This window comes from Miniopterus schreibersii (genome assembly GCF_964146895.1).
Source record: "Miniopterus schreibersii genome assembly, chromosome: 10".
NCBI classification, from domain to species: Eukaryota; Metazoa; Chordata; class Mammalia; order Chiroptera; family Miniopteridae; genus Miniopterus; species Miniopterus schreibersii.
In genome coordinates, this window is record NC_138110.1 from 78,699,575 (window position 1) to 78,713,435 (window position 13,861).

At 41.8% G+C, this 13,861-nt stretch overlaps 1 protein-coding gene across 2 annotated transcripts in view; it reads right to left on the minus strand.

The window, feature by feature from the left end:
• Positions 1–3,151: 3,151 nt before the first annotated feature.
• Positions 3,152–13,861, minus strand: part of TMX3 (thioredoxin related transmembrane protein 3) — a 28,058-nt gene continuing 17,348 nt past the window's right edge. For both annotated transcript variants that reach the window (XM_081148451.1, XM_081148452.1), the window contains 5 exons: positions 13,711–13,764; positions 12,862–12,918; positions 9,088–9,217; positions 7,761–7,829; positions 3,152–6,194 (listed from right to left, as the gene is read on the minus strand). In XM_081148451.1, coding sequence (XP_081004577.1) covers positions 5,973–6,194; positions 7,761–7,829; positions 9,088–9,217; positions 12,862–12,918; positions 13,711–13,764 — 532 coding nt within the window. In that variant the 3' untranslated portion in view covers positions 3,152–5,972. The remainder of the gene's footprint in view (positions 6,195–7,760; positions 7,830–9,087; positions 9,218–12,861; positions 12,919–13,710; positions 13,765–13,861) is intronic.

Below are 13,861 nucleotides of genomic sequence, written 5' to 3' on the forward strand. Positions count from 1 at the left end.
CCTGGTAACGTGCGGGGCCTCATCACATCCCTAGGAGATGCGGCCTTGGGTCCAGGCCACACTCGTCTATAAGTTACATTATTTAAAAATACAAAGTTCCAGGGGGTAGAGATAAACTTTATTTTGCTGCTATGTAATTCTTTAAGTGCATGAGTGAATTTTCACCTTTCTTTACAATTCAGTGTGGACGGTATTTATTTTATTATTAATTTTGTTTTTTGGCTCAGTTTGGGGATTAGGGATACGCCAGCATCACAAAGCAGACTGAGAAAATTTCTATCTTTTCATATCACCTGGAAGACTTAATAATATGGAAATTAACTTTAGCTCCAAGTTTGAAATGACTTTCCATGTAGTTTAACGAAGCCAATTTCCAGAATTATAGATCAAACTAGAATACTTCCTAAATACCTTCTAAGGCTTTTGGTTCTATAAGCTTGACATACTGTATTCTATTTTTCATACTTTGTGTTCTCTCAGAAATTATCCATTTGGTCTATAATATGAAGTTCCAAATATATTAGCATAATATTCAAGATAAGATTTTCTAATCTTTTTTTTTTTTAAATAACCATGTATTTGATTCAATATCTTTCCATTTCCAAGATCACTAGAGGAATCGAAAAGAACGGGAAATTCTAACAGTTGAACAAAAGGCTGAAATAAAAGGAAAGATATTAAACAAGTAAATGTAATGAATAGAGAACATCAGGTAAATATCAGTAGGACCAATGACGATCACCACTATTCTAATAAATATAAAAGTACTAATTTACTATATCAACTAACACGACTGTCAAACAGGGTTACAATATTCAGTTGCATTCCTTTTACAAGGGATGCGTCAAATCAGATGGATGTAATACACTGAAATATAAAAATATCCTGACTTCTAACTACGCATTTGTATATAACAGATAAATTTCTACATGAAACAAACTTAGAATCATTTACTGGTTAGATCTGTTACAAGGCAGAGCGGCAGGAGGCGGGTTGGAAAAGGCCAATACAGTATTACTGTCTATAATCACTATGCTGGGTATTAAGCCCCCAGGACTGATTTATCTACTAGTTAAAGGCTTTGTACCCTTCAGCACCATCTCCCCAATCCTCCCACCTCCCAGTCCCTGGTAACCATCATTTTCAGCTCTTTTCACAAGTTCAGATTTTTCACATTCCACATATAAGTGAGATCAGGAGTTGTCTTTCTTAACTGCTTTTCATGTTTCCTTTGGGCTCTCAGCAAGCCCTGAGCTAGTGAGAGAGCTGGGCAGGATGAATGGCGGAAGGACAGCCACCTCGGGTCTGCTGATGCATAATGAGCTCATAATCCTCCCTACAGCTCCTCACCCACGGGTCAGCCCACTCTGGGTGAGTGTCGTCGCACTGACTGTGCCTGCTCTTCCAGGAGGATCTGTGCAGAGCTGCCATTTGATTTGAAAAATACTGCTCGGTGTGGCTTAGAGACAATAAACTTCACTGGGGAGCCCAGGGGGCCGACGTGTCCCTGGAAGCCTGCGCTTTCAGAGTTTTGCTGTTTTATCGGACAGTCGCAGAGTTGGTACTTTTCCCTCCAGATAAAATCTTTCTCTCAATAACCAGCCAATAACGTGTGGTTGGAGATGAGTGACAGGATGTAATGAGAATGTGTGTGTGCTCAACCACAGGTTTTTTTTTCCCTAAGGAAGGAATATAAAACTAAATAATTCATGTAACATTACTGACTCCCACACTATTGATTATAATCGCCGTCGTCGATTTGCTGCCCCTCCAGTCATTCCCAAAAGGTTATTACTTACAGCTTGTGGTACTATTTCCTGCCAGGATTCCATTTTTAAAAATAAGTATGAACAACGGGAGGAAATTCTTAGCTCACCAGAGAGTTCCTTCCGTCTTGAAAATAACCGAAGCGGCAGCATGTCTGGTTTTTAATTAATCAGGTGCCGAGAGCTGATCCCAAAGTTTCAAGTAAAAACAAAATGAGTGGCAAATAAGGCTGAAATGATTTCATAGATTAAGAAAAAAGTTATTAGAATAAATGTCTTTGATTTCAGACCAATGTCAGAATCATCAAATAGTGATCATTTTCACTGATGAAAGACTAAAACTAAGGGATGTATTTATTAATCGGACTATAACAGTTTATTTTATTATAAGGTCAGGCTTCTGGATGTAGAGAGAAAACTATGAAATATGGCTAGCTATAAAAATGATCATTTATTACCAATTAGGAGATTTTTAGTAAAGTATTAAGGATTTACCTTGGAGAGTTTTCTTTTCCTCTTCAAAGGCTGAGGAAATGCTGCCCATCCTATTTCCACGGCCCAGTTGGTAACAAGCTCTGCAGCACGTGAGTGTAGGAACCTGCGGAGGTGTCACTAGGAAAACAGCACTGTGACGTCACACAACAGAGGAGATCCTCTGCTGACACCAACAGGGGAGCCCTTCCTACCTCTTACAAAATGCTCAGTTTTGAGGAGCTGTTGATTCTAAGTCATGCAAGCAACCAGAATATTAACATTTATAATCCCAGATTTCCTTGGAGCTGGGTCAATGGTTTGTAAAATGTAAGCTTCTCAACAATTTATTCTAAGATTTGTGACCAGTATTTTCTTACCTTCAAAATCATCCCTCAGGTACAATTTCAGCAATCTGAACTATAGACGGATGAGAGAGACTGTGCCAGGACCCCACCAAATAACACCCCTCTATGCCCTCTTCCCCACCCCCCTCCATGCTATTTTAAAAAAAGAAAATCTTGAGGCTTTGGAGACCCCCTTTACAATGGGCATGAAAGAGAGGGCAGCTCTGTGGCCAAGATCACAATGTAGCAGCTGATCACAGACTCACATCCAATTATTCTAACTTTAAAGACTGTAATTAATATTTAAAAATAATCAGGTTTCAGAAATACAAAATGTATCAAACCTATGGCCCTCAGGTTCTTCATACATAATATAAGGGGATTAGATTGGAATGTTATGTTTCTGAAGTCTGTTCAAACTCTAAGATTGTTTCTATAATTACAAATTACTTATAACTCAATAAAAGGAAAAACGCTTTGTGGAAGACCAGTCTTAGCTGTAGCCTTTCCCTGCACAGAGAACTGGTCCTGTGGGAAAAAAACAACCCAAAAGATAAAGAGTGAAATAAGCGATTACATGTTTTCAATTAATTTATTTTAGAAAAACAAAGGTTTACAATAGGCGCCCTAAGGCAGGATATCGTGATTCACTAGTAATACAGACTTTCAAAAACCTTTAGAGATTAGCCCAAAGTAGAAAACCGTTGGCCCGCACTTGGACTCAAGACACATCCAGAAAAAATAGATATTTATAAAAATAAAATGGCAAACCTACCCCACCTATTAACTGACATCCCACAATGGGGTATTGAAACAATTTCTGCATAAGAACAGCTGAATGACTTTGCCCTGTCCTACCTCCATATCAGACTGAAGCAATGATGAAAATATTTAAGTTACTTTTGCAAGATCAAAACCAAGGGAAAAAAAAAAAAACACCAAAAATACCCTGAAACAAATCACAAGAAACAACAACAGAAATCCAACTGAACAAAACAACTGAACAAAAACAAGACAGCTAATTGTTTACTCACAGAGTCTTCCCTCAACCTCTAGGCATCTGGCTCTTAATGTTACTCCTAAATCAGACACCACGAAGCATGAGTGATGAAAATGGAAGTTCCAGATCTAACCCACCTCAAAGTCGTCTCAGACACAGCGATACCCGAGAAATATTAAAGTACGACAGACAAAAAGGACTACCAGCAGCATCCCTCCTGAGCTCTGGCGTCACAATGAAGGGGAAAGCACACCAGTGAGCAAAAGCCTCAATCTGTTTTGTGAAGCGCTGACTAAAGTAGAGACATGTAAAAAGCAAAATATTAATACATAAAGAAATCAAGTTATTCACTTACAAACCATCTACACCTTTTGTTTTCCCAATGGACACACTGACACACACAGAACATGGGGCAACAGTAGAGCTGCGAAAGGTAACAGGGACTGAAGCATTAGTTTATGGACAGAAAACCGCAGAAGACCAAGATCGCTGGACTTTTGCTTGTTGACACATACTGAGCTTTACTCTCTTCTCACCTTTCCCCATTGAGGTCTTTCATTTGATGCCTGAGAAAGACAAAACCTGCCGATGACGGACACCTGAGAGTGACAAACAGGAAGCAAGGGGCAATGGCGTGTCCTATCATTCCCTGCATGTCCTGTCATTTCCTGCTGTCTTGGGCAGTGGCTGAGCTTCAACTTCCTATAGACTGAGACTCAAGTGAGGCACCCGTACTTACGTTGGCTTCTCACTGCTGTAAACAAGCCTGACCTCTGGGAACACTTATATTTATCTTCCAAAAGAACCCCCCATGACTCTTTGGAGAGGAATCTCCCGGTCAAATTAACAGCATTTGTCTCCAAATTCCCTCTAAGAACACATCATTCGACTATTTCCTGAAATTCCCTAGCATGTATGTGTGACTCATTATTAAAAACAGGAATGGGATGCCAAACATCAAGATCAGTAATTACTACACACTAATCAAGTACATGGATACAATAAACAATCACTACTGTCTCCTCAGTGCTTGAGAGACAGTTTCAGTCTATCATCAGCAGGCATCAGAAGTCACCAAAGGCTGCCCTTGGGGACCAAAGCCCTAAACAAACTCAGTGTCAGGACCACGAATTACAGTTTTAAAGTGAATGAACATTTTAAAACATTTAATAAAATTCTTCATATCAGACAACCAAACTACTCAAGGAATCATCACCCAAATAAAAGCCACTGAATAAAAAGCCAGAACTTGATTAAAACAAAGGCCTCAAAGATAAACTAACGTACAACAAACATACTAGACTGCTACTTAAATACACCAAGTCTTATGCTTTACTAGGGATAGAGTTCCCGCACCATTTCATTACAGAGAGGACAGGCTGAGGGCTAACAGAACTGAGAGGGAGAAACGGTTAACAGTCAACCTCTTAAATCACTGACCATGATTCTGTGGCAGGCTGATTATGTCACTCTCACCCATTAGGAACATACACATGCCCATAAGAGATGTGCCAATACATATTAGTTACCTTCAAGTTACTATGCCATAAACATAAAATATGATATATATTACTTTTTAAGAAGTAGCAGGGGTTTTTTAATCAAAAGACATTTTTAGAAGAACTCTCAATACAGAAAACAGAAATAAAGTAGGCAGTTCTGGCTAAGGCAGGGCGGAGTGACAGGACCCTCCCCTTCCTGCAGCGCCTGCCGAGAGCCTGCTAACAGTGTGGAGAGCGTGTCTGAAATCACCGCTAGGTCAGTTTACGCTACAAAGACCAACTAAGACCATTTTTGCCACTACACAGGCCAATATGAAAATTTTGTTAACACAACTAAGTATAAAGTTAAAAAGTAACATTTCCTCTCCTTTAAAAATAACAAAATAAAATTGCTATGCTATATAAAACCAAATTTTTAAAATTTTATAATTTTAATTTGCTCCGTGGAAAAAGTTATTAGTTCTCCTTAAAGTGCCTAAATTTTAAAGACTTAATTTTGTCCATATAAATTTTATCCAAAATATAAGAGGAGACCAATGGCAGGAGGTGGAGGTCCTGCTTCTGTATCAAGCGTTCTCCTCTAGCTGACTGCCCCCCTTAAACACTCTGCCTGGGAATCTTAGTTCTGCCACCGACCATCAGAGAAACATGCACAGAGAACCGATCTGTTTTAACATCTAGAACATAAACTTCGATGGAGCATTTTTTGTTGTAGACAAACACTTCCTCTCTGCCCCAAGCATCTCCCCATTCGTGACGCGCTACTTCCATCCATGCAGCTGACCTTAGCAAAACACAAACAACGTGTTGTCTTCTGTAAAGATCATGATTAAGTGACTAAATTCAATAAATAGGCTCTTTAATAATTTGAAATCCCAGCAAAGTCTCAATCTGTCTTCTTTTCTAACACGTCCTTGGGCTCCTGCCGCTCCCCGCTGGCCTCTGCCACTGCCCGGTCCTCGGTGTGGCTCTTGGGTACTTCATACCGCTCCTCTACGTAGCCGCCGTCCGTGTCGGCCGTGTAGATGCCATAGCACATGATGCTGATGACACCCAGGGGCAGGCCGAAGAGGAAGCAGCCCAGGATGGGAGAGCTCTTGAATATGGACTGTGGAGAGAGAACCACAGCTCAGTCCCCCGAACACACGCACACGAACAGCACGAGTGAGTGAAAGCCACTACAGGAAGTCCTTGCTGCCACCTAACTGCTCAGTGTCAGGGTCTCTACAGGAGCCATGTTACAGATACTCTAAGGACAGGGATTCTATATTGTGTGAGCATGTGGGCGGGCATGGAACCAGCTCCTGGCAGAAGAGGCACCACGTGCTCTGAGGCCATGTCTAGCGCCACCTCTTTCTCTCCCATGAGCCACAAAGGGCTCTGGGACGGCTCCCGTGTGTGTGGGCGCTGGAGCTCCTGGACCGGGACCTCAGCTCCCCAAGAGGGCTGCCTGTCCACCACAGGAAGGTGCACACATGTTCCCTTCACATGACACTGTAAATGTTTACTTCTCTAGTCAGCAGTGAAGCCACATTAATGTAATAATTTCCCTCAACTTATCTACTGACTCCTCAGCTCCCCGAAGAGTAAAAGCAATTTCCCTGGTTAGGTTTTTCAACTGCAGTACTTTCTATGGGCTGTGACTAACTCTTAAGAACCATGTAGCCCGGCCGGGAGTGGCTCAGCGGTTGAGCATCGACCTAGGATCCAGGAGATCGTGGTTCGATTCCAGGTCAGGGCACATGCCCGGGTTGTGGGCTCGATCCCCTGTGGGGGGCGTGCAGGAGGCAGCCGATCAATGACTCTCTCATCATTGATGTTTCTCTCTCTCTCTCCCTCTCCTTTTCTCTCTTTCAAATTAATAAAGACATATTAAAGATATATTAAAGATATATTAAAAAGAAAAAGAACTGTGGGTTGAGGAAACAGAAGAAAGCTTCATAAAGTTAAGTTAAGGTGTTCTGAGCAGAAATTTAAGCAAGAGTGAGAATGCAGCCGGGCACGGAACAGCGTGAGCACCAGCAAGACACGGGGAGGCCCATGCAGCAGTTGGAGACCCGGAGGATAGGACCAAAGATGCACAGAGGCTCTGACTCGTGCTATCAGTTGTCTAGTGGTGTGAGAAGGGGCTGAGGGCCACCCCCCAATCCCAGTGGGAAGGTAAAGAGGGTCACTGGTAAACTGAAGGATGCATGACTAACACTATTAGACCTCCTTTCTCACCAAGAGAAGAAAGCTGGCTATAATCTGATGACTGCTATTGGCCAGAATGAATGAAAATACCCTGGAGGTCACTCCAGACAGACAATAAGAACTAAGTTTAAGGCTCAAACAGATTCGGGCAGGCCTCTGGTCTCAAGCTGACTGACCGAAGCCAGGATAGTAAGATTTCCCAGAGTGAGCCTCCCTGCTGTGTCTGAAAGACACCCGAAGTCAAGCTGTCACACCCCAACTCTGAATTCCAGTTACTCACCAATCACCACGCAATGATCAGAGGAAAAATTTCCGCTTGATGGACAAAAATTCTTAAATACAGACTTGCTCCTACCTTGCACATCAGATATATTTACCCACTCCTTTCAAATCCCAGATTTTACCTTAGTTAGGCAAAAAGAACCTATACACCTATATACTGTCAATTACCAATGAAATTAAACAAACTGTCAAAACTTACCACAATAGTAGATTTGGCATCAAATACCATTCTTTTCAGTCTCTGAAAAATGCTATCACCTCCTTGGGCCTTAAATTTAACAGAGAAAGACAATTACACTGTTAATTTAAGAACTATTATTTCAATGTTCTGTTCTGTAATCTTACAACTGCCAGTGAGGGCTGAGGGCTGCTTACATGAAGCACCTAGGGGCCAGGTGGTGAGCAACACCCCCCCACACACACCTAACCCCACCCACTTCCCTGTGGACAGTGACTCCGCCCCAGGAACACACCCTCCCTAGTCACATCCCCCAAGGCCAGGCCTGCTTGGAGTTCAGCTGACACTGTTCAACTCTAGACGCTGCAGGGGTCTTTGCTGCTGTGCATGGTTTCTCTGAGCATGAGGCTCAAAAAGAAAGAGCACCAAAAGGCAGAGATAGAAAAAGTCCTGATAAAAATTAATCCAATTCTCAGCACCCAGCCATCCTGAAGCCTGTCCTGGTCCTTGACTTTCTCAGCCCGGTGAGCCAGTGAGGCCTCCCTATTGTCCAACAGCCCGGGTTGGGTCTCACTAGTCCACAGATAGAAGGGCTCTATGCACACAGGTGAGTTCCTTTCAACAGGTGTCATTTTCACAAGTATAAAATTCCCATGTGATTTCCAAAGCAGAACTACTGTTAACTCTGAGTCAACTTTCATATAAGCTTTGTGTAAAGCTGAAGGAAAAGTCTCACAGAATAATTAAACTTCATGTACATACAGGAGAACCGTATTTCCTTTCTACTTTAATCTGCTGATGTGATTTCAGACCCTCTGCTATGGGCTACAACAGTCTGAAACACATTGATGAGATTTATAGAAAAAAAGAGCAAGTTAAAACTATTTGTTCACCATTTCTGAGAAATATCTGATAGAATGTGGAAACTCCATTGGGGCTCTGAGTCTCAATATATTTCCTTAAGAAACTGGTCTTATTCACAGGTTTTCTTGGAAAAACCAATCCAAAAAACCAGAGTCTCACTCTGGACTCCAGGAAGGTACTAGGAACCAGGGAAGTTCAGTACCCAGACAGCTCTGTGCCCTGCAGACGAAAGCATCCTTACCCCGACTCTAAGGCCGGCAGGGCCCCCTAATCACGGTGACAACCAGAACTGCCTCCAAATCACCCTCACGGCATTTCCACCCATCAGCAGCCTCTGCCACGAAGAACCTGCCCACATGTGAGACAGGTACGGAGGGGTGGGAAGGCATGTCCCCACCCCTAGACTCTCCCTCTCAGAGGCAGAGCACAAGAACTGCCCTCCTCCGCCGCCTCCCACCGTCTTGTGGGACTGAAGTGAACTTACTTCCACTGTGCCATCCAAAATGCTGTTAATGAACTGGACCATGTCTTCTGTGTCCCTAATCTGTCTGTCTAGTAAAAAGTACTGCTGGTTTGAGGTGTTCAGTACAACGATAGTCGGGACCTTCAATTCACTGGAGAGAGAAAAACAAGGAAACCAAAATGTGCATTAAACACACAGAAGACAAATATCCTGACATTTACAGAGATCTAAGTAACTGTAATTACAAAAAGAGGAAGCTGTATTAATAGCTTTGCCTCCTTTTGCCTATGTGAAGAAAATTTATAATTTTGCATCAATTTAAAAAATAGCTAAATTAAGATGATATGAAAAACATTCTAACATACAATGTAAAACAGCTGAGTTTTCATTATTAAACTTAAGGAGAAATTATTAAGTCTAAAGTATCAACTTCTGGGTAGTACTGTTCCTGCTGCAGACATACTTTAAATCGTACACGACCTGCCTCAGTGAGATGGCACTCGGGTAAAAGACAGGGCAGAGCGTGGCCTCTGCAGTCACAGGCTTGTGTTCAAACCTGGGGCTTTCCCACAGCTTAGTGCTTTAAGCTTGGTTTTATATTGGTAAATGAATAAAGGGTGTGTGTGGGGTGCCGATCTTGCTGAAAGTTAAATAAGGGAGTTCAAGTTAACTATTCACAGTACCTTGAACATAACACACGTTCAGTAAGTACCCTACGCCCCCCAGTACTGTATCCCCACCCTCAGAGGTGCTTCAGTGACCGCCAGACACCAAGCCAGCTTGCAGGCAGAGAACTAGACTATTACCAAAGTGCCATTCTACTGAAATAATTTATTTTCTTTCAAAGACAGGTTCTGCACAATCATGAAAGGAAGGTGTGTAATTACGTGTCACCTCCACATCAGCCGTTATCCATACATCTACACGTAAGTTATGCAAAAGGAGGAAATTCTGCAGCAGACACGATTTTCAGCACTAATCACACACACGTGACTGAGTCCAGCAGATTGCCTTGTTGCTCATAATTCTCTATCCCTCCCACATCACTTTTTTTTTTTTAATTGATTTCAGAGGGAGGAAGGGAGAGGGGGAGAGAGAGAGAAACATCAATGATGAGAGAGTCGTCATTGACCGGCTGCCTCCTGCATGCCCCCTGCTGGGGAGCGAACCTGCATCCCAGGCATGTGCCCTGACTGAGAATGGAACTGTGATCTCCTGGATCCTAGGTCGATGCTCAACCGCTCAGCCAGGCCCAGCCGGGCCACACCACACCTTTTCCCAGTGAGGCAACTTGTGCTCACCTGCCCCCGATGTTGGGGGCACAGATGTGACGCCATCAATGGGAACAGACGGGAGGAAGCAGAGGCTGGACATGTGCCCTAGTGGCTGGACATGTGCCCTAGTGGCTGGGCTTGCTTCTTGTGTTTTGTGACTGCCAGAAGGACATCCCCAAGAAAATGTCCTTTCAAGGTCGAGGACATCAGAGCCAATGGAAGAGACCTGCACCTAACTGGCAGTTTGCAGCCACATCCGGCTGTGCCAGCCAGGCATCCAAGCCCAGAGCAGGGAAGGAGGACCCGGGGTTCCCTGCAGCCTCCGGGTGTGAAGGGGGCTCACCACCGAGTCCGGTTACTAGGCAATGGCCAGCTGTGCTGTGCAGCTTCATGCCATCTAGGTGAGAATGGAAGACAACGTCTCATCCTACATCCCTGATTATAGTCACAAAAACTCAATACAAAATAACTTAATAGCCAAAGACTTGATAGTACCATATTTGAGAAAAAATAAATATATAGTCAATGTGGCAATGTAATTATTCTATACATTATGGTGTATTTGCTGCAAGTTGAAAGTTGCACTAGTTTACGCGTCAGGGTTCACGTCACCGTAGTGAAGAGCTTTGGAGCCCGCGATGTGCATTGAGAACTGGGTCTCTACCTTCCCTGTTGCAGCCTCTGGCACATTATTTACTCCTCTGAGCTTCTTCTAACAGCTCTGAATGTCCTCACCTACATAATATGGAAATAATTACGGTCCTCACACCTCACTGACTGACCACTCAGCCCAGCTTGGTCACAGGGAAGTGCTCAGTAAGGACTTCCAATTATATTATATAACCATCACTACATGCCTTCTCTCTTCTCAAAAACACAAAACAAAAACCAACACCAACCAAAGAAAGCACAGCGCGAATAAGAGAAAAAACCAACCGTCCCAAACTATAAAGGGCTGCTGGTAGAGACCACTGTTCTGACAGTAACTATAGCTCGGAAATTCCATTACCTCAGGACGAGCATTAGAAGTAACTCGTATGAAGGAATGTCCATCCATCTCTACATATTCTGAATATTATCCTGGGTCAAGCTGTTGTTTATTGGACCCAGACTGCTTTGGCCTCTTGCAGACTGCTGAACTGAATCTATATACTGGCTTCCCTCGAAGGCCACTATAAGAAATGGCTGCATCAACGTCCCTACTATATATATATAGTAAATACCCCACTCAAAATACATTTGTATTTAGACCATCACCCATTATGAGACAGTATAGCACAGCAATTTCTCTCAGGTTTCTACAAGGTCAATAATACTCCTATAAGCAACTGCTATTTTGTAGACAATAGAAAACAGGTAAATACTTTCAGTTGAGCATTAAAAATGCAGGTCTGTTTTTCAAATACTTTTAATAACTGTATAGATCCTTTATTTTATTTTCCTTTAATTTTAGACTTTTAACTGAAAATTATGAATGTCCCTTTGAGTTTGTAAGTCTGGTTTTTATCTCCCCACTGTGGTAGTGGGTAATCGGAAGACTGCACCTGCTACACACGTGCTAGAAACCAAAGCTCGAGAAATCGAAACAGCATCACGCTGCTGACCTTACATGGACAAGGCTGTCTACAGGGAACCTGCCCATCTTCATCAGGGCTGCTTTCAAGTCTTGCCACGCTCCTCAGCCCCATGTGCAACCGCCTCTTGCGTTTGCTATTATGCACTGTCTCAAATAACCTCCCCGCCTTCTCCACGCAGCTACCTTCTCATTCTTTAGGGCTTCTCCTCATCGCTGACGCCTCCGGCCAGCGTTTCAGAGGCCTGCCAGCTTCGTGTGCACTGGGCTGGCGGTGGGAGTCTGTGCTTCCAGAAACCCTCTACTAGACTCTTCTCTGTGAGAATCATGCTGTCCCCCCAGTGTACTAGCAGCACCTGAAGACAGGGACTCTAATTCACTCATTTTTTGCACCAACAGTGCCAAGCAAGTATATGAATACAGTAAATACTAAGTGTCCACTGAACTGAGTAGGTTCTTATTTGAAATTAATTCAGAATAGGTATGACAAATGTTTCCTAATATCAACTTTATGAAGTGACAAGTCAGATCCTTACATCACAAATATGAAATTATTTTAAAATCACATATTTTCCATATAATGCTATTTCAGTCTGTTAAATTCTAGAATAGCAATTAATTCTTGAATGTTAAAATTTTTCTACTTAATTAAGTTTGTTCATTAAAACTGAACTTAAGGTAAGGTGTGTATTAAACAGAAACTACAAAATTTTTAAGTTTTTGAAAAATGCTTTCTTTCCAAAATAATATAAATTATTAACACTGAGTTGGAAGACATGTTTTAGTACAGAAAAATATGGAAGTTTTAAATGCAGATTTAAGAACTAAAGTAAAGTATTTCCTGGGAGACTGTGTGCATCAGCTGTTAGTCCTTTTGTCTCTCTCAGAAACAGAAATTTAAAAATTGACAGAATTGATAGGAAAATCATTAAAGCATTTAGTACTTACTCCATCAGCAAGGAATTTATATAGTCATTCCCATCCATGTGCCCAAACTGAAAATCCCTAACCAGTAACGACAACCAAAAAAAAAAAAAAGAGAGAGAAGAAAGCAATATTTATTTAATACAAAAAAAACTGACTTGGTAAGCATACAAATACTATAAACATTTAACATGTAAATCACATACAATAAATGTAGAAAAGAGTGTAAATTCTACAGGCTTTTGAGATACAAATACACATAAGTAAAGTTAAACAAATTCTAAGACATTTCTATTTTGTATATATTTCAATGCAGGGCAATATAAGCTTTTCTAATTACAACATGTTGAAGAAAAGTTACACATGCTAAACAAGGACTGCTCAGGAGACGCTCATTTATAAGTATATGTCACTGATACAGCATGAGAAGATGTAATAAAAAGGGAGTAGCAATTAAATAATGTAACAAATTTATACTGGCTGTCTCATGTCAGCAACAAACAGAATGATTTAGCACACAGCAAAAATATCACTTATGTTTACGTCCCCTTATTCTGAGTTCCTGTTACAAGCATCATTTGTCTATCTGACTTGTGATTGCTCATTTAACTTTATCTCAAATGTATGCGCACACGTGCATATCTCTTACCGCAAAACCTATCCCAAATCCTATCAAGAAGCAGGTGTAACACAAATTTGTTGACCAGACATATCAACAAACCTCAAGTCCAGACAATTCATAAAGAAACGCACAATGCTACAATTCACTTCAGCTCCTGATTCATCTTGGAAGGTATGAAATACTATCTTTGGTTTACTGTACAGAACACAGTTAAAGAAAACTAGAGGAACCATCCAGAGTGCAAGACTTACCTGTGGAACTGATCTCTGTGATCTCTAGCAACTTCCTGAACAATTGACTTCAATCTGCAAAAGAACAAACACATGAGTATTTCACTTGAAAACTATAATTACTCAACTGTAGTATCTGCCGCCTTATCTATTACTGCAGGAAAAGACATTA